The 21119-nt window shown below is 40.0% G+C and overlaps 1 protein-coding gene and 1 long non-coding RNA gene across 3 annotated transcripts in view; one reads left to right on the top strand and one right to left on the bottom strand.

The window, feature by feature from the left end:
- The window catches only part of LOC145722455 (uncharacterized), a 35420-nt gene extending 18429 nt beyond the window's left edge, over positions 1-16991 (top strand). Inside the window, exon 3 of the long non-coding RNA XR_014146758.1 lies at positions 16536-16991. This is a non-coding gene — a long non-coding RNA (uncharacterized LOC145722455). The remainder of the gene's footprint in view (positions 1-16535) is intronic.
- ETF1 (eukaryotic translation termination factor 1) overlaps positions 1-21119 on the bottom strand; it is a 31342-nt gene that overhangs the window by 7231 nt on the left and 2992 nt on the right. The window contains exons 2-4 of one of the 2 annotated variants that reach the window (XM_081825726.1): positions 3864-4011; positions 3217-3392; positions 2562-2701 (exon numbers count right to left, since the gene is read on the bottom strand). In XM_081825726.1, the coding sequence (XP_081681852.1) occupies positions 2562-2701; positions 3217-3392; positions 3864-3868 (321 nt within the window). In that variant the 5' untranslated portion in view covers positions 3869-4011. The remainder of the gene's footprint in view (positions 1-2561; positions 2702-3216; positions 3393-3863; positions 4012-21119) is intronic. The other variant, XM_081825725.1, reaches the window with a different exon arrangement.

Below are 21119 nucleotides of genomic sequence, written 5' to 3'. Positions count from 1 at the left end.
AAGTACCACACAATAAATCCAAAGCTTTTCCAAGGTCAAGACAAAATCCAAAAGGACATATATAAGCGCTTTCACCCCACCCAAGATGGTATGAATACTTAGAGAGAAAAGCCATTTTATGGAATAACTTAGACTTCAGCTATAAATATGTAACCCATATGTACAATTTTGAACCAGATGCAGGAAAAAACCAACAATATTGATGTGAAGCCTTTCAACAAACCTGACCTGGACACATGAATACAAAGCCACCAGAGATATAGGGTTCAGATCCATTCTAGTCCTTGATTTGATTTAGTGATGACAATCCATGGAACATAATATTCAAATTAAAAGTCTAACCTCAAAGGGGGGGGGAAAAAAAAAAAGAAACTAACCTCCAAAAGCTTTCTGTACAACCCCAGCTTCAACAGGCAGTATTCATTATAGCAAAGAGTATCTTGTAAATCAACTCTAGAGTAGGAATACATGAGTAAAAAACCCAGAAAAAATGTCTATAAAAAGATCTAGTTTTGAAATGTTTCATTTAACTCCTATGTCTTGAGCCTCCTTAATGATATCAGGATATAAAACTCAATCTTATTTTAAAGGTATTATTATAGCTAAATGATTTAGCTTTTTTAGTTTTTTGTGGAGGAAACCCCTCCTTCTGGGTTAGCATATAATTATAACCCAATAGTTTTGCCTCCTGAAAGAGCAAATATTTAAACAGTCCTGGGAACCCATATAGATGGGTGAGTTTTCATGATGGGAGTCTGCGCACCTGTTAAATGACTAATTGCTAGGGGCCAGGCTTTTTTGGAGCTAAGAAATACCCATTCCATTTTGACTAAGGAAGAAAATTTCCTTTAAGAATTGACCAGAAAGCAGATTAATCATTAAGAATCAATCTTTAACCATACCATGTCTGATAATTAGCATTAAGCCATGAATGTTACACACATTACATCACAATCTGTTAAGTAGTTTGATTGATTTTAGGTTTTCAAAAATTCTTCTCATCCGGGAATACTTACCCCTCATAAGAATGTGTATTTATCCTATTAAACAGGACATAAATTGTGTGGTGCAATATGTCACACCCATATCTAGTTATCAACCTATCAATTAAAAGCCAAAATAAAGAAAGCTAGCAAGATTAAATAGTACTTTGGAAGATTTAAGGTTTAGAAATATGAATGAAGCTAGCTTAATAAGTAAGTTAAAGCTAGAAAACACGAGTACCAGGTACCATTTAAATTAACAAGACTCAAAATCTGCTTTCATGGAACTAGATACAGGTAAGTGGGACTGGATAAGACCGTCCCAATGAAGCTTTTGCCAGAGGAGGCTGGCAAGATAGCCAAAGAGAACAGTGTCAACCATCTATGCAACAAACCAAGATCCAACTGGAACTGGACTTCCTGTCAAGTTAGCAGAAATCATCCATTGTAAACTGTGTCGACAAATGTCAGTTCTAATTCCACTGTAGAGGTTTTTCCCTAGGTCGATGAAAAGCAAAAGACTGAACTAGGAGCCAGCTGTGAATTCCTGATTGTTCTACTGTTGACTGATTTAGGTCACTCTAATGAGGCTTCCTCTCCACCCTTAAATTTTACCTTATGGCAGCTCTGTCACTCAAAAGTTTCATGGGGGAAAAAAAAGCTCTTACAGTCCTCAAGATTTTAAAATTTGTGAGCTGAAAACTAAGGGTGCTAGAAATACAGCCAAGTATCATGGGTATATAGAGAGAGATGGAGATCTGGTTAGGCAGTTATGTCCTCACCTCTAACCAGTTCTCCAAACACTCAGTTTAGCACTTTCTTTTTTTTTTTTTTAAGATTTTATTTATTTATTTGACAGAGAGCGAGCGAGAGAGGGAACACAAGCAGGGGGAGTGGGAGAGGGAGAAGCAGGCTTCCCGCTGAGCAGGGAGCCCAATGCGGGGCCCGATCCCAGGACTCTCGGATCATGACCTGAGCCGAAGGCAGACGCTTAACGACTGAGCCACCCAGGCGCCCCTCAGTTTAGCACTTTCCTCAAACATGCTGAATGATTATGTCACTCTGTCATGATAAATGTGAAGTCTTTTATTTTTTGAAAACAGCCAGCCTTGTGGTACAGTGACTTAGAAAACAGTCTGGCAATTCTTCAAAAGGTTAAATAGTTACCACATTACCCAGAAATTCCATTCCTAAGCATATACCTGCCTCTCCCCAAGAAAACATACGGTCACCCAAAAATTCATACATGTGTGTTCAGAGCATTATTCCTAATAGCCAAACAGTGGAAACATTACAAATGCCCATCAACTGATGAACAGAAAAATAAAATGCGGCCAAGTATCATTTGGTAATAAAAAGGGATGAACTACTGATGCTAAGTTAAAGAAAACAGTAAAGAGCCACCCACTGTATGAAATGCCCAACCTAAGCGAATCTAGAAAGAAAGTATAGATCAGTCATAGCCTAGAGCAGAGAGATCTTGGGGGATGGAAATGAGGCGAGGATTGGTAATAACTGCTAATGGGTATGCAGTTTCTTTCTGGAATGATGACAGTATTCTGTGCTTGAACTTCTTACCTCTGTATGGAATTTGTTGTCACACAAATACAATGACGTATTAATTGGTTTGAAAGGTTCAAAGTCAATGTTGACTTTCTTTTCTTTTCCTTCCTCTGTAACAATTGTACCACAGTAAACAACCAGGCCATTTGGAGGTACTGCAAAAAACACAATTTCTCTACTTAAATCCACAGTTAATTTTCCTCAATTAATAGAAAATATTCCAACAGTCTACTGTCCCTGCTCCTTATTTTGAATTATTTTTCAAGATTTTACTTTTCAGTACTCTCTATATCCAGCATGGGGCTCGAACTTACAACCTGGAGATCAAGAATCACATGCTCTACTGACTGAACCAGCCAGGTGCCCCATGTCTCTGGCTCCTTTAAATATTAATTTAAATAAAGCAGAAATATTTGTAAATCTCTCCTGCAGAATTCTCTCCCTAATTTTGAAAATTCTTGAGATGTTTTAAAAGGGAGGATTTAGGTTTTTAAGTAACTACTACTTTAAAGAAAAGTAACTTAAAAAAAAAAAAAGTTAAATTCCAAGGCCAAAGGGACATTGCTAATAGATGTCTGAAAAAAACCATTAGTAACCAAAAGCATCATGGCAGGATCAAAATGGAAAATATAACCAAGACAAAGTAGAGGAGGAAAATGTTCAAGATCACCTTTGTTATAAAGTTTGAGTCTTTGTTGTACAGACGTAATGGCTCCCAGGACTGAAAGGCGGTTTACTCGTGACTTAATGTTAGATGCAGTTCCAAACTCATCTGCTAACATTTTTGCCACTCGTGAAATCTGGTCTTTGGGAGGAATGATCAATGATATCATGCTTGTGCCATTGCTGTGGAAGAAAGAATAACATTAGAGGTTCAAGTACCACGTAAGTGAAGAGTGAAGAGTTTAAATTCATGCTTACCATTGTAAAGTGAGCTAATGAAATTCCCCTAAAATAGAAACTGATCACTCCCTAGGTGACCAGGAAGGTAGGAACTACACCAGTGTAATCAAAGTATGCCGGGTAGGGAAGAGTGTTCAAAATACGGTAGGTACTCAAGTATTTGTATTTAAATTAAAGGTTTTATTTATTTATTTGAGAGAGAGAACATACAAGTAGGGGAGAAGGATAAGCAGATGCCCCACTGAGTGGGGAACCTGACGCCGGACTCCATCCCAGGACCATGAGATCATGACCTGAGCTGAAGTCAGACACTTAACCAACTGAGCCACCCAGGTGCTCCAGTACTCAATTATTTGAATGAATCTTAGCTATGTAAAGAAAAAGACAGCACTTTAAGGGATGCTCAGGAAACACCTCATTCTTCAAGGGCAAACTGAGAAGCTTTCATAAGCGGGGTGACGACAGGCTGGAATTTGACAGAGTCCACGGCAGAGGTCTGGAATCTGGTGGTTCTTTCAGTGGAAGAAGCCGTCACAGGATGATGCACAAGTCTTTACAAAGTCTATGTGAAAGAACAACTGATTATCACCCCCTTTCAATTCCAGGCTCACCATGAAAATTTATAATCATTAATTTAGCACCCTAAGTAATCTGATAATGGGAAAGCAGTGTGGAATTCACACAAATAATCCCAATTAGGAAATCACACACACACTCTAGGTGTATCTCTAAATGTACTTTACATATTGATCACTTTTGATTTTGAGAAGATATATACACACATAGCATACACTGAGGACCTGGTCAATTCTGGGTGCTCAAATTCCAGCTTCCAGAACTAAAAACGAGGACCAAATTCTGAACTATGGAGGGCACTACTACCAAGGCCTTGCCATATGGGAAGACCCTTTTGAGCAGCCACCAACCTCTATCTAACCTTGATACTGATGCCAACATCATCTTTTTTAGCTACATTATCTAAAGATACTTATTTTTTTTTTTTAAGATTTTATTTATTTATTTGAGAGAGAGAGAATGAGAGACAGAGAGCACGAGAGGGAAGAGGGTCAGAGCGAGAAGCAGACCCCCTGCTGAGCAGGGAGCCCGATGCGGGACTCGATCCCGGGACTCCAGGATCATGACCCGAGCCGAAGGCAGTCGCTTAACCGACTGAGCCACCCAGGCGCCCCTAAAGATACTTAATAACAGTATCTCATTTCAGTATTTCTAGTTCTACTTGAAGCACACAAAAAACTACATTATGAAAACATAACTCATCACTAATCATTAGGATAATGCAAATCAAAACACAAAACCACTTCACACCCATTAAAATAGTTACTATCAAAAAACAAAATAACGTGTTGGCAAAGATGTGGAGATATGAGAACCCAATGCCTTGCTGGTAGTAATGTTAAATCATACAGCCATTATGGACAACAGCATGGCAGTTGTTCACATAATAAAACACAGAATCACCATATGATCTAGCAATTCCACTTCTGGGTCTATCCTCCAAAGAGTGAAAGCTGGGAACCAAACAGATACTTGTGCACTAATGCTTATAGTAATAACGTTCACAACAGCCAAAAGACAGAACTCAGAAGTCCATCTATCCATCTGATGGATGAATAACAACACAAAAAAGTGCCATAGGGATAAAGTGGGATATTATTCAGTCTTAAAGGAAATTCTGACACATGCTACAATATGTATGAGCCTTGAACAATTTATGCTAAGGGAAATAAGCCAGATATAAAAATCATACAATACGATTCCACTTATATGAGGTATCTAGAGTAGTCAAATTCATAGAGACAGAAAGAACAGTGGTTGCTGGGGGGGGGGCGGGGAGGGGAAATAGGGTGTTTGTTGTTTAGTACGGTTTCAGTTTTACAAGATAAAGAGAGTTCTGGAGACTGGTTGCCTAACAATGTGAGTATTTTTAACACTACTAAATTGTATGCTTAAAATGGCTAAGATGGTTAAATTTTACGCTGTGTGTACTCTGCCACAATACAATAGTTAAAAGGTTCCTGTCAGTTGTATTCCTTAAGATACTATTCTCATCTGACTCTCTTCTTAAGTTTAGGAAATGCCAATATAATTAACTCTTAATACTCAAACAGGATGGAAAAGTTACTATTTAAAATATTAGATTATCGGGATGCCTGGGTGACTCAGTCGGTTAAGTGCCTTTGGATCAGGTCATGATCCCGGGGTCCTGCGATGGAATCCCACATCAGACTCCTTGCTTGGCCTTGCTTGGTGGGGGTGGAGGGTGTGCCGGGGCCTGCTTCTCCCTCTGCCTGCCGCGCCCCGCCCCCAACCGCTTGTGTGCTAACAAAATCAGTAAATAAAATCCGTAAAATAAAACAGATTTTTTTTTTTAAAGATTTTATTTATTTTTTGACAGCGAGACAGCGAGAGAGGGAACACAAGCAGGGGGAGTGGGAGAGGGAGAAGCAGGCTTCCCGCTGAGCAGGCAGCCCGAAGTGGGGCTCAATCCCAGGACCCTGAGATCATGACCTGAGCTGAAGGCAGACGCTTAACGACTGAGCCACCCAGGCGCCCCTAAAACAACAGATTATCTAGATCACATGGACTTCATCAAAATTAAAAACTTTTGTGCTTCAAAGGACACCATCAAGAAAGTAAAAAGACAACTCACAGAATGGGAGAAAATATTCGCTAATCATCTAAGGTTCAACAGTTACCACATGATCCAGCCAATCCATCCATAGTATACCATCCTAGGTATATGCTCAAGAGAAATGAAAACATATGTACACACAAAAACTCGTGTTCACTGAGGCATTAGTAACAGGAGTCAAAAAAAAACCCCTATGTCGGGGCTCCTGGGTGGCTCAGTCGTTGGGCGTCTGCCTTCAGCTCAGGTCATGATCCCAGAGTCCTGGGATCAAGTCCCACATCCGGCTCCCTCCTCGGGGGGGAAGCCTGCCTCTCCCTCTCCCACTCCCGCTGCTTGTGTTCCTGCTCTCGCTATCTCTGTCTCTGTCAAATAAATAAATAAAATCTTTAAAAAAAAAACAAAAAACCCCTATGTCCAACTAATAAACAGGTAACAAAATGTAGTATAATCATATAATGGAATATTATTTAGCAATAAAAAGGAATGGAGTATGGACATTTTACATTATACCAAGTAAATGCAGTCACAAAACCCCACATATTTTATGGTGTCATTTATATGAAATGTGCAGAACAGGACTGCCAAGGTGGAATGGGGAATGACTAGTAATGGGCATGGGGGAGGGAATGGGGGGAAGGTCTTTCTGGGTTGATAAAAATGTTCTAAAATTAGATAGTGGTGATTGTTGCAGAACCCTTGAAAAACCAGTAAACCATGTCCTTTAAAAAAGGGGGTAACTGGGGCGCCTGGGTGGCTCAGTTGGTTAAGCAACTGCCTTCGGCTCAGGTCATGATCCTGGAGTCCCTGGATCGAGTCCCGTGTCGGGCTCCCTGCTCGGCAGGGAGTCTGCTTCTCCCTCTGACCCTCCCTCCTCTCATGTGCTGTCTTTCTCACTCTCTCTCTAATAAATAAATAAAATCTTAAAAAAAAAAAGGGGGGGGGTAATTAAGAGGGTGTCTGGCTAGCTCAGTCAGCAGAGCATGTACCTCTTAATATTGGGGTTGTAGGTTCAAGCCCCACACTGGGTGTAGGGATTACTTAAATAAATTCTTCTAAACAACAACAGCAGCAAAACCCCAACCTGCCCCCAAATGAGGGGGGCTGTAATTAGGGGTGCCTGGCTGGCTCAGTTGGTGGAGCATGTGACTCTTGATCTCAGAGCTGTGAGTTTGGGCTCCATGCTGGGCACAGAGCTTACTTGAAAAATAGATAAACAAGGGCTCCTGGGTGGCTCAGTTGGTTAAGCCTCTGCCTTCATTCGGCTCAGGTCATGATCCATGATCCTGGAGTCTGGGGATCAAGCCCCACATTGGTCTCCCTGCTCAGTGGGGAGTCTCCTTCTCCCTCTGACCCTTCCCCCTCTCATACTCTCTAATAAATAAAATCTTAAAAAATAAATAAAAAGGGAATAATTTTTACAGTATATGAAACTGTTTATCAATAAAGCTGTTATTTAAAAAAAAATCTATCGTAGGGCGCCTGAGTGGCTCAGTCATTAAGCATCTGCCTTCGGCTCAGGTCATGATCCCAGGGTCCTGGGATCGAGTCCCACATCGGGCTCCCTGCTCAGCAGGAAGCCTACTTCTCCCTCTCCCACTCCCCCTGCTTGTGTTCCTGCTCTCGCTCTCTCTGTAAAATAAATAAAATCTTAAAAAAAAAAAAAATCTACGGTAAAGACTCAGAACAGGATACTCCTTTTAAAATCTCATCTTAAAAAAATAATAATAAAATAAAATAAAAATCTCTTCGTCTTTTAACCTGACAGCCTACTAGAAAAGCCAAAGGTTTTTCTGAGAAATGTTAATTTGTGTTTACTAAATTAACAATAAATTGTTAATTTTATGCTTAAAAAACTCAGTTGTATGAGCAGAATGAGTGGCAATATGAACAGAATCAACTTTATAAACACAACACAAAATTAATAGCCCCAAATCTAAGAGCTTCAGTATAAATTGAGCCAATTTATATTATACATATAACTATATTTTATACAGTAAAATTAATTTCACAGATTTGTTTTTTTCCTCAGTATTAGTGGTAAAAAGGGACCTCATTTACACAAGACCCTGCCCTTTCACAAAGTTTTCTCCTAGTGGTAAATCCTACAGGTTCTCTTGTCAGACAGGTTTTATCTATAAGCAGACAAGCTGCCTATCTAGCCCTTCGAACTATCAAAATAGTTAACTCTCAGGTTATCAGCTATTTTGTATCTCTGAAACTGGCACTGTTTCTGTTGGGTTTCTATTCAAAACCCAGAAGGCCAGTTCGTTAACTTTTGTGATACTCTCCTCAATACACGCTGATCAATGACAGCACACGGTATAAAGTATGCTATGGGCTCTGCTGCCACCCCTTGGGTAGGGGAGCAAGTATTCTAGCCAAACCAGAGAATCAAGCCAACTTATGAAGAGCAGCTTCACTTGGCATCACAATCAAAATGACCACAAAGCAAAGCTGCTTCAAAACAATCCCTTGCTCATGCACACACAAACACTTATTAAGTCAGGTGTATCACTCTCATTTTAATGTTCACAGTGTAACTACAAAAAGGAACTTTTCTAAATCAGGACAAGGTATCTAGAAATAAAAAATTCTACATACTATACTACCTGTGACCATGTTCCATTTTCTGAACTAGATGGAAAAAGAATTCCCAAATGAAACAAACTGGTATCTCCTATTACAAAAAAAGAAAAATGCTCTTTACAGTCAGTGAGTTCGCTGGATCCTATTTTTAAGCAACCAACTGTAACAAAGTAACAAACTGCTATTCTTCCAATAATTTATCTTGCTAGGCTTCTAAAAAGGAATTTCCAAAGAACCTTTCTGATAATTTTTTCTGGAGTTATGTCAAACTTCAAGGAGGAGAAGAGTTTGCTCTGGGAGGGGCTGAAAACATTAGGCAAGTAAATTTAACTTCAAACATGGTCTCTATTTTAACTGCTACCTACCTGTGTCTACACAGGGGCTGTCAATTTATGCACATGCACAATATGAAAATACAGAAGAATGTAAGACAGATATATTTTAATCCCGACTTTACTAGCTTGTGCTTGTTTTCAGATTAACAATTCTCAAGAGAACATATTTCTCTACCCTACGGGCTCTTGGAATCTTTAGGGACCAAAGGAGTTATTTCTCAAAAGGACTCAGTTTTTAAAAGCTGACGTGCTCTGATTTACAGAGTAGTTTCCTAGGAGATGGAACTAGCAAAGAGGCAATCAGTAGGGAATGGAATGAGAAGGGGCTCCAAGGATAGCAGGGTTGTGAAGCGCACTTAGCTCGGGAAGCAAACAGGCACCAAACCCCAAAGGATGGAAAGTTTTGAGGCTAAAGATGTTGGGACAAATTCAGTGAACCCAAAATGCCTGAAGGAAATCCTTAAAGCAAGATAATCAAGCAGAGGACAAAGCACTGACCTTAAGATAAGCAGCTACTTACTTTCCACTGCAGATAGGTTAAGCAGATAAGCATTCATTAAGCAACTTTGCTGTATAGCACCAAAGCTGGACAACCAACCTTACACTAAGATCCATGTAACATCCTAGAGAGCGCAAAGTAGTGAAGACACCTGAGAAGAAAATCTTGCCACACATTTCTACTTAAGTAATTCAGAAATGCAGGCTTGCCAAAAAAAAAAAAGGTAGCTAAGTTGCTAAATCTGAAACACTACCTGGAAGTTAGTTTTGGCCTCTTACTCCTTTTGAATTTTTTTTTTTTTAAAGATTTTATTTATTCATCTGACAGAGAGAGAGACAGCAAGAGGGAACACCAGCGGGGGAGTGGGAGAGGGAGAAGCAGGCTTCCTGCTGAGCAGGGAGCATGATGTGGGGCTCGATCCCAGGACCCTGGGATCATGACCTGAGCCGAAGGCAGACGCTTAACGACTGAGCCACCCAGGTGCCCCACTCCTTTTGAATTTTGATTAATACTCAAAAAAGTACCTTTCACTAGTTTCCCTTAATGCCTCTTTCTATTCCACTTGGGATGGTGGTGGTGGATACACCTTAAGTTTTTAAATTCACCGTTATTAAGTGGACGGACAGCCTCTACCTTAGAAATTTAAAGGCTACTTTATAATACCTGATTTTTTTTTTTGTATGTTGGGTTTAACAGAAGCAGATTAAAGTTTTTCCAGAAAAGTTTCCAAACAAAATAAATGCTCATTTACCCCCAAGGCAAGGCAATCAAGGTTGTTAGACCAGTTTGTGTAAACACCAAAATAAAATCAAGGAAGCTGAATATTTCATTTTAAAGTAACCCAAACAACCCACCGGGAAGTGAAGTAAAGCTTTCACCAAGGAGTTGCTGGACACATATGCAAACTACATCCTTTTTAAATTTTAACATTTTTCATCTACTGTTCTGCTTTGTCACTATATCCTTTTTCCAAAATCAAAAGGCTCTCATTCAAGAGTCAGTGAATTATGAGGTACAGCAATGATTCACATGCAGGTTGTAAAAACTGGGCAAAGCAAGATAAAGCATACATCAATGTGGCACATAAGGCTTCCCAGGGCCTCTGCTCTTGGATTCCTTCTTGTTCTCACCATATTTGGGGTACTTTCCCTTATCAAACAAGGGTTCATCAATGCTTCCAGAGGACTAACTTTTGAGCAACAAAATAGCTGGGAGACAGAAAGAAGTAGTTGTAAATAGATTAAATGCGGACGGTAAATAAAACTAGACAAAACTCAGGAAGGAAGAGAATTTAAATAAAGAGCTGACAGCTTTTCCTTCCTTCAGTTTCAAACAAACTTTGAAGTTTCTCTCCCTAAAAAGGGAGGTTATGATAGTGCCACCAGTTATTCATCCAAGGTTTCATGAACCCTGAGCATTATGGACAGGGAAACATGTATAAGGTCACCCGAAGTGTCAGGACTGAAATGCCTGTAAGGTAGAAAATGCATGGTAATCAGAGCAAAGCCTGGACTATGCGGAGTGTGTAACTTTAGGTCTCACATAGTTGCAGCCTTTGGAAGGAAACGTGCCTTCTGCCGAATGACAGGCAAAGAAAATCTAGGACTTGTAAAGATTTTATCAAGGATCATCGATAATGCTCAAGAACACTTGAGAAAGATAGCTGAAAAAAAAAAAAGTGGTTCACACAAGGTTGTCCACTGAGACAACCACTATTTGCATGCGAACCCTGAATCCTTGAGAGAACTTTCTAAAAGAGCAAAAGAAAAAAAATAAACGCTCATATACAAAAAAATCTCCCCTTCCTCTATTCTGATTCAATGGCTCTTGAATAGGGACAATGAGGGTAGTGGTGATTATAAGATTTTCAGAAAGACATTTTTCAGAAAGCCTGATACAAATACAATTATAACAATTCTGATGTGTAATTAGGGCTGACAGTCACTGGGTCCAGCTTGCTTTCTGCGACTCTAAGCATGATCTCTTGGCCAGCTGAAGCCTGAGATTCCATGACCTCATCCCTACCTAGAGAAGACAAACTGAGCCCACCTGCTGTAGATAAGCTGCTGTCATTTACCCTAGCAGCAATATAACCACAATGAATTGTCCAACTTTTCTAGGACAGACTTCACACCAAATGCCTGCCACCCATCTCATCACCCCTACTTAGCAGAATTACTTTCAGTTTAGGACCAGGAAGTAGACTGCCTACTATACTCTTTGTTGGGATTTAGAGGGTATGCTCCTCAAGGAGCTTTCATCCCAATGTTTGATAACTGGGCTTGTGCCTAGGATTTGGGTGGCCAGGATTCCCACCATCCCCTTTTCAAGCTCAAAAATCTCAACTTAAATCAAATCATTTCTGGGAATTGCTAAGCTAGCCAGATTATATGGATCACCAGCTGTAAATCAGTAAGTTCCTCTCCAATTTCTACTGCCCCTGTCCATGTATATTTTTAAAGATTTTATCTATATGAGAGAGAGAGAGGGAGAGGAAAGAGTGCGAGCGCATGCACATGAGCAGGGGGAGGAGCAGAGGGAGAAGTAGACTCCCCGCTGAGCACAGAGCCCAGAGATCAGAGATCAGACCTGAGCAGAAGTCAGATGCTTAAATGACTGAGCCACACAGGCACCTCTGTCCATATTTTTTATTCACAAGGTTTCTATTTTTCTTTTACTAAACATGCAAAACTAAGTTTAAAGTTTGAGACTACAGCAATCTTTTTTTTTTTTTTTAAAGATTTTTATTTTTATTTATTTGAGACAGAGAGAATGAGAGACAGAGAGCACAAGAGGGAGGAGGGTCAGAGGGAGAAGCAGACTCCCCGCCGAGCAGGGAGCCCGATGCGGGACTCGATCCCGGGACTCCAGGATCATGACCTGAGCCGAAGGCAGTCGCTTAACCAACTGAGCCACCCAGGGGCCCTACAGCAATCTTTTTGATATGGGTTTAATATGGGAACAGTGTAGGAGGTTTGTTAGGAGCACAGATTCTTATTTTTTTTTAAATAAGATTTTTTTAAAAAAGATTTTATTTATTTATTTTGACAGAGAGACAGAGAGAGGGAACACAAGCAGGAGGAGTGGGAGAGGGAGAAGCAGGCTTCCCGCCAAGCAGGGAGCCCCATGTGGGACTCCATCCCAGGACCCTGGGATCATGACCTGAGCCGAAGGCAAACGCTTAATGACTGAGCCACTCAGGCGCTCCCCTAAATAAGATTTTTAAAAAATTTTTAAGTAACCTCTATGCCCAGTGAGGGGCTCGAACCCATGATCCCAACATCAAGAGTCACATGCTCTTCTGAGCCATCCAGGCACCCCAGGAGCACAGATTTATATAACAGATTTGGGTTCATGTCATGTCTTATCTGCATAACCTACAGCAACTTACATAAATGAATCTCTTTGGGCCTCAGTTTCTACTTTCTTCACAAGGTCATGAGGATCCTGTAATGTATGTCAAGTGCCTAGCATGGATAGCAAATATTAAGGGGTCACTAAAAGGTAATAAGATGGAACTCTAGCTCCTTGTACCCTACCCCTCTGCTCTTTAATAGCATAGTCAGAAAGAATTAACATCACAGCACAGCTAAAAGGGACGGGGAAGTACTTTAGATGGTGATAAGTCTGTTAGAATCTGAGTTAAGTCCAGAGATAAAATGTGACTCTGTGATAGGTGGTAATTACCTTTCTTGGATTAAAGGTCTTACCAAATCTTCCAAAAGAACAAATGAACCAAACCCAAAATGCAGTTCAAAATATGATCAGAACACTAGAAATGGTTTTGTAATTTATCATAAGGGAGAAATCCAGAAATCCATTCCCCTCTGAAACTTTAAAAAATTTTATTATATAAAAGCTTAAACAGCTTCATCCTACAGCTGTGGCATGGGTTCACATTATTTTGATATAACCTAGAGTCCGTCACTACTTCTGTCTGGTTATCAGTCACTTCAAAGATCTGACCCCATTTTCTCTTCCACCAAGTATGGAAAACTGAAATAACACACTGCTTACACTATGTCTATATAAGCTTAAGGGCACAAATCATTTTAGCACATGAATTTGATGAATAAACAAACGGTTAATTCCTAACATCAGAAATAAGATCTTCTCTATATAGTCTTTTTTTTTTTAAGATTTTATTTATTTATTTCACAGAGAGAGACACAGCGAGAGAGGGAACACAAGTAGGGGGAGAGGGAGAAGCAGGCTTCCCGCTGAGCAGGGAGCCTGATGAGGGGCTCAATCCCAGGACCCTGGGATCATGACCTGAGCCGAAGGCAGACGCTTAACCATCTGAGCCACCCAGGCGCCCTCTATATAGTCTCTTCTATGTCAACACCAGAGGTTTATTCTAAACTACCATATAAAATACCAATTAAAAATTTGCTAGTTTTGGAGAGGAACTAACACTTGCCTAGAAATGACTGACTACCCAGCTTCACCTCTGCCAAAACCCCCAAACCATAGTCTTTAATATAACAAAACCAATACTTCCAAAGTGTCCTCTTTTGCTACCCTTAATTTTGTTCATCCTCAACTTGATGCCCTGCCCCCCATCATCTCTGATGCTGGTTGGAGGTGGAGGGGGCTGCTTTTTATAAAGAGCTTGTAGAATACGAAACTAGGAGGGAGGATTCTGTTACTGTTCAAAAGGCTAGACAGAGTTACTTGAAAATGGTTTATGCAATTGACCTTAGGGTCAGATGCCATTACCAGATGGGCCAAAGTCCAAGATCTGAACATACTGAGACATTAAAGCAGCCTCTATCATAGAGAACAGAATAACTCACCTGTTCCAGCAAAAATTTCCAGCAGGAAGTTTACAAAGGTTCATTTTAGTATTTTATCCTCAACAGTACTAGGATTACTTAGTTATCCAAAACAAAAATGTATATATCTGGTGTATTACTTTTTCTACAATCACAGGCATTTACTTTGTCTTGAAAAATCATAGGGGTGCCTGGGTGGTTCAATTGGTTAAGTGCCTGACTCTTGTTTTCAGCTCAAATCATGATCTCAGGGATGTGAGATCAAGCCCTGCATCAGGCTCCACAGTAGGTGTGGAGCCTGCCTAAGATTCTCTCTCTCCCTCTGCTCTAAAAAAATAAGTAAATAAAAAATTAAAAAAAAATTAAAAAAATTATAACAACCTCACAAAGTTAACCTAGTGGAATGTCCCACCAGGGAACAGCAGAAGCTGTAAACTTTCTCTAGTATTCTTACATCAAGGCAAAGCCTAGAGATATCAATCACAACCAGCTTTAGGGACCAATGTTCTACATGGGACCCTATAAATGAGACAGTTCATCTAATGTTTCTTTACCACAATGCAAGTACTTTTCTTTTTTTTTTTTTTTTAAAGATTTTATTTATTTAGTAGGGAGAGAGAGGAAGCACAAACAGGGGGAGCAGCAGGCAGAGGGAGAAGCAGGCAGCCCGATGCGGGACTCGATCCCAGGACCCCGAGACCATGACCCGAGCCGAAGGCAGACGCTTAACCGACTGAGCCACCCAGGCGTCCCGCAAGTACTTTTCAAATAAAACAAAACCCACTGCCTTCCTGTTACTGTTGTAATACACAGAATGAGCTTCTGGGGAAGGATTTAAAAGCAAGTTGTTTCCCTCACCAGTGATGCTCATTAAGAGTAAATATGTTTGGTACCCAAGTTCTTCCTTGGGTAGATTTGCAAAAAAAAGCATGCCTGTTTTCCTTTTATCTTTGCTCCTATGCCCAGCACACCTGCTCCCCCTAGTAAAATGCAAACCTCCTTGGACAAGAGTCCTCCTTTCAAAAGGGAATGGGAGATATTTCTACTTAGCAGAAGAAATACTAATCAAAGAACAAGGCAGTGTTGTATAATAGGATCACAGGCTCTGAAACTAGAAAAGTGGGAACAGAAAATCTAGCACTGCCCCTTACTAGGTTGTGGTATCACGCAAGCTACCTAACCTTTCTGTATTTCAATTTCTTCATCCATGAAATGGCCGTAGTAGTTTCCTCACAGAGCTGTTGTGAGGAGTCAAAATGTATGCTATTCAACTCACCTTCAGAAAACTAGTTTTATTACTTCATTAAAACACACCTCAGTCATGAACCTCTAACACTGTCTTTCCTGAGGCTCCTCCTTGCTTAAGTGGAGTCATCAAGGCCAGAAGATGCCAGAGAATGGGTGTAGCCAAGAAAGGAAGAAAACTCTTTTTTAGTAAAAAGCTAAAAATATCCAGAGGTATTAAGGAATTCCTGTTTGGGGATCAGCACATTTTCATTACTTGCAAACTAAAGTTTATTTAGGTTGAAAGGCAAATTGTTGGGACTGTCTTCAGCTCTCTCATGCCAACTTTGCGAACACGGCACACATGCACAAATGCTCTGCGCTATTTCAATACCCTGACAGCTCACCAACCATCAACCAACACAAAGCTCTTGGATCTAATTTTAGGCTAACTGGCTTTCAATCAAGAATGAATTTCAATTACAATTTCAAAGCTGAAGATCAGTTACAGCTCCACTCCACCACTGTATCAAAGATACTGTATCAGCCAAATAATACTACTGCCCTAGGTAACATTCTACAACAATACTTGCCTCCCCTAGGAAATTTGCCCAAGCAGTTACACAATCTCTTTCGGTTTTTGAAAATGTCCAACACCCCATTCAAGACCCTAATCATCTGCTTATACCATGTCCTGCTTCAACATGTACTGTGTTATTCTGTAATTACTAACATGGTTCTGGAAATGGTTCATATCATCAATCCATGGTTGTGTGTCAGACCATGCTCTCACTGTATTACACATTTCTTCCAAATGTCCAGTGTCCAGTGTCCAACTTACAGCAGATGTTTGATGAAGCTTGTAAGGTGACTGGTTAGTAGTAAAAATGCATTTGTGGGCTTCATTTTTCATATACCTAGATGTGAGTGTGGGGGAAAATGTAACTTGAAGGCCCCAAATATGGTAGGGAAAAGACAATCTTTTGTTTTGACTAGGATCATTCTTCTTTAAAGGAGACCTTAGAGGATCAAATGAAAATGTGAAAACAGAAGAGCACAGGCCCAATATCCCCAAGTGATCTGCATGACAAGAGGCAGTTATCAGGCATCTGAAAATGTTAAGTCCTCCGAAATGGACAGGAAGGATGGTGACAAAAGACAAAGCCTACACTGGATGAAAACTTCACATCTGAAAATTGCTGTTAAAGATATGGAACAACTTGGAGGGTAAAATAAAAAGAACAAAGCAAACACATGAATACTTATAAGGCACCCATTACATACAAATTAAGTAGACAAAAGAGAAAGGGATGGATTAAAGCACAGAAAATGTGATCAATGTATAATGTATAAGAATCAAATCTGTTTTCATCTTTATATCTATGAAAATGATAATGAAATTATGGCTCTTAAACTCAATTATGTTTGGGGGAGGTGAGAAAAAAGCAAAAAATAAAATTACTTAATTTTCATTCACTTATATTCAAAGGAAGAAAAGGTTTCTGTTCAGAATGTGACAAAAATAAGAAAAAAAGGGAAGTTTCCATCTTAATAGACAGCAGGCAAGCATTTAGAGTGTGTCCATCCAGTGGCTTAAGATAAAGCTGTTACCAAAGGGAGCCTTCATGCTCTTTGAGGAATGTGCCCACAAGAAACCTAATTTCCAACCTGTTGGAAAGAAACTTGAACCCCTCTAATCCCTTCTCCCCCTTATAAAGGTAAGAGGCTGCTGAAGAATTAAGAGATACCTATAGAATGTATCCTATGAGAAGGTTCTATTCTGAGATCCCTAGAGAATTCACTGTGCTCTGAAGAAATTTCTGCTCTTCATGTTCTCAGTTGGACAGTTCCAGCTGTGGGTCTAGGGAAAAGATGCAAATTTTTCCTTCTGAATCTTCAAATAGGATCTAAGACCATTCAACCCTGATGCCAAACTTATTTTAAGGTTTCTCACAACAGAACATCCAGCACAAGGGGCCACAATAGGCACACCCTTAACCCCAGCTCTAAGAAAAAGGGCCCTCTGCTAAAAGGGTCCAACTGGTCTGTGTGTGGCGGGGGGAGGGTAGGTTGGACAGACCTATAACCCACACGGCATTTGGCCTTAAATGTTATTTTTTTTTTTTAAGATTTTTATTTATTTATTTGACAGAGACAGAGGTAGTGGGAGAGCAGGAACACAAGCAGGGGGAGTGGGTGGGGGGGGAGCAGACTCCCTGCCGAGCAGGGAGCCCGATGTGGGACTCGATCCCAGGACCCTGGGATCATAACCTGAGCCGAAGGCAGCCACTTAACCGACTGAGCCACCCAGGCGCCCCTGGCCTTAAATGTTATTCTAATTAGGTACTCATGCTTACCTACGAGTGTGTCCACAGTAAGCCTTCCTTTCCTGGAAGGGTAAGTATATCTACTTTTACAATGAAAAGTCTGTCAAGAGTTGAAATTCAAAGATAGTAATTGTTCATTAGGTTCACAGTGCACAGAACACTATTCCTGAATACAACAGCTGTTAGAACTAGTTCTGGTTGAGGAAGGCAACCTATGACACTTGGGAGTTGCCTCGAGGACACTACCACACCCTATCAAATATATTCTCTCCGCTTCTTCCCCCATCTTTCTCTTCTCATGGCTCAGACCTACTGGTGGCACCTGTATCACGACCTCTTAGTGAGAGGCCACCAAGACCTCTGTCTGTAGTTGTACTCTGGTCTACATCTCTTCTCAAGAAACTAAAAACATTCTAATTCTTGACTTTTCTTGGGGGTGGGGGGTTTTGCGAAGAAGAGAATGAAAACAACAACAAAAACCAACTCTCTTTAAAAGCCTGAATATTCTGGTATCACTTTAGTTATAAGCAGCCCTTTAAGGTATGGAGAACTTAAGTAAAAATGAAAGTACCTAAAACTCATGGCTTTGAGAACATTCCATGTATCATTTAAGTGAATGTTCTATTAACCAACAATTTTTACTTGGGGAAGGTATTCAAACACATTTAATATACTTTAATCGATTCAAGTCATATTAATAGACTGTCCATATTATTTGTCTAGAAGGTTAAAAAGAGCCTATTCAACAATCTCACAAAACTACTTTTTTTTTTTTTTTAAGTAGGCTCCACACTAGGTTGTGGAGCCCTACACGGGGCTTCAACTCATGACCCTGAGATCAAGAGCCGGACGCTTAACCAACTGAGCCACCCAGGTGCCCTTCACAAAATTACTTTTAATCTAACATGATGTGAGGAATCTTGTGGAGATTTAAAAAAATGGTTATGTGGTATAAGAAATGTATTTGTCCATGGCTTTTGACAAAGCTTCTAAAGCCCTAGAATTTTCTGGGTGATGGAAGGGTTTTGTGATTCATAAGGAATATCTGTGAGGTTATGAAAATAAAGTGACTTAGGGTAAGGCCACTGGGGTCACCAAAAAGACCAGGTAACTGAGGATTGGAACTTTCAGCTCCACCCACAGACCTCTGGGAAAGGTTTGTGGTGTGGAAGGAGGGAGAACCTGCAGATTAATTTCTATAAAGTCTTGAACAAGATTTAATGAACTTCTGGGTTGGTAAACCCAGGAAATATGCCCCAGTTCCACAGGAACAGAAGCTCCTGTACTCAGATGTTTCTGGACCTCACCCTATGTACTCTTCATTTGTATCCTTTATAAAAAAGACAGTCAATGTAAGTGAAGTGTTTCCCTAAGTTCTGTGGGCTATTCTAGCAAATTATTAAGTCCCCAATTTTAAGCCTGTAGGTCAGAAATAGGGGAGGCCCAGACTTACCACAATGGGAGCAATCTTGTGGGACTGAGCACTTTATGGGATCAGATGCTGACTTTATGTAGTGCCAGAATTAGATTAAATTGTAGGACACCCAGCTGTTGTCCGCTAAGAATTAGAGAACTGCTTGGTGTGGGGAGCCCCAACCCCCCCCACTCTGGTATCAGAACTACTTAGAGTAGAGAAGAAAAGAAGCTATATATTTCAGGGGAGGAAAGGCAGTCATGTATAGCTAGGTTACTTCTATTTCCTTCAAAGTCAATATCTACAAGTTCTTTTTAACTGAACAGTAAGATTTAAAAATGCCCAAAGACCACCACAGAAAACCCCAATAAAGTTTACAAACTGTGCAGATCTTCAAAGATGGGTTATCTGACTAAGCCTTCATTATTTTTGAAATATACAAGGTTCCCTGGTCAAGATAAGTCAAAAAAATATTCTAACACTCACAGATGCAACTTAGCCCAAATTAACCTTGTCTGTCTGTCACATTTACCACTGTCCTTCGCTAGAACAGGCTCTGGCAATGATTTTATTACTTGAAAACTATAAATCTTCCAGCCTTCTATCTGGGGCTACTTCTTGCTGGTTCAGAAAACATTAGTAGGAAAAAAACAACCAAAATTTCCCACTCACCTTTCTTGTAAAATATATTCACCTGCTTTAGTTCCTTATCTAAAATACCCACAACCACAGTTCCATTCACATGGCTCTAGTTCCAGTTCTGGTTTAGGTACACATTTGTCCTCGTTAAGCCAACGGTGAAGAATGTACCAGGACAATCATAAACCAGGAAGAACTTCCACTAACTTTAAGAGGGACTTATGTATACCAAAAGAAGTGGCAGGTTATTTTGTTAACACACAAAGAAACTAACATTCAACCAGATTTATATGAAACTAAATAAGTATGTTCCACAAACTTAAATTTAAGTTATATGTGTAACACTTCTTTCAGCTCAGAAAATTAAGTGTGATGTGGGCTACAAAAAGACTCCATCAAGTTCCCTATTTTAGCCATTTTGGCTCTTATAAATGCTCTTCCACAGACATGACAACATTAAGATAGTCTGTTATAGGGGCACCTGGGTGGCTCAGTTGGTCGAGCATCTGATTCTTGGTTTCAGCTCAGGTCATGATCTCAGGGTTGTGAGACTTAGCCGAGCCTCATGTTGGGCTCCATGCTCAGTGGTGAGTTTGCTTCTCTCTCTAAATAAATAAGTAAAATTTTTAAAATAAAATAAAGTAAGTCTGTTGTCGCTTAGATTACAATTTGAGTCATTCCAGCCTTGTATTTTCGGAAAACATAAAGTATATTCATTGCACTGTGTAACACACTGGTTCAAGTCCTAGGCTGTGCTACACTTCAGATACCAAGTTATTTAACCTCTCAGCCTCATGTGCCTTAGCTATCAAAAGGTGGCAATACTTCTTGTGAGAATTAAATCAAATAGTGTATTGCTTAACACAGTGTCTATAATATACTAAGCACCCAATAATTACTGTGCTTAGAAACTTTACTCTGTTCAGATGTACTTAATTACTGAGCCCATTTTGCAGTGGTTCCCTTTTTAAGCTACATTTGGGTGATATTATCAAGAGATAATCATAAACTGACTCTCTGTGTAGTAACAGCATTCCCTTCTAGTGCTTGATGAAGGAAGCTTATTCTCAGATTTGTTCCTAGCCGTGTTACCTAGCTACTTGAAACTTTCAAGCTCCCCTTTCAAGCTTCTAGAGGCCTTATCCCTTTGATTAGCAAAGTTCAGTAAAGTTTAAAGCACACTAAAATTGAGGTTCTTATATACAACTTTTCTTCTAA

Source organism: Leptonychotes weddellii, chromosome 7, assembly GCF_054177405.1.
Source record: "Leptonychotes weddellii isolate Sample4059 chromosome 7, ASM5417740v2, whole genome shotgun sequence".
NCBI lineage: Eukaryota > Metazoa > Chordata > Mammalia > Carnivora > Phocidae > Leptonychotes > Leptonychotes weddellii.
This window is presented reverse-complemented; position numbering and strand designations above follow the sequence as displayed.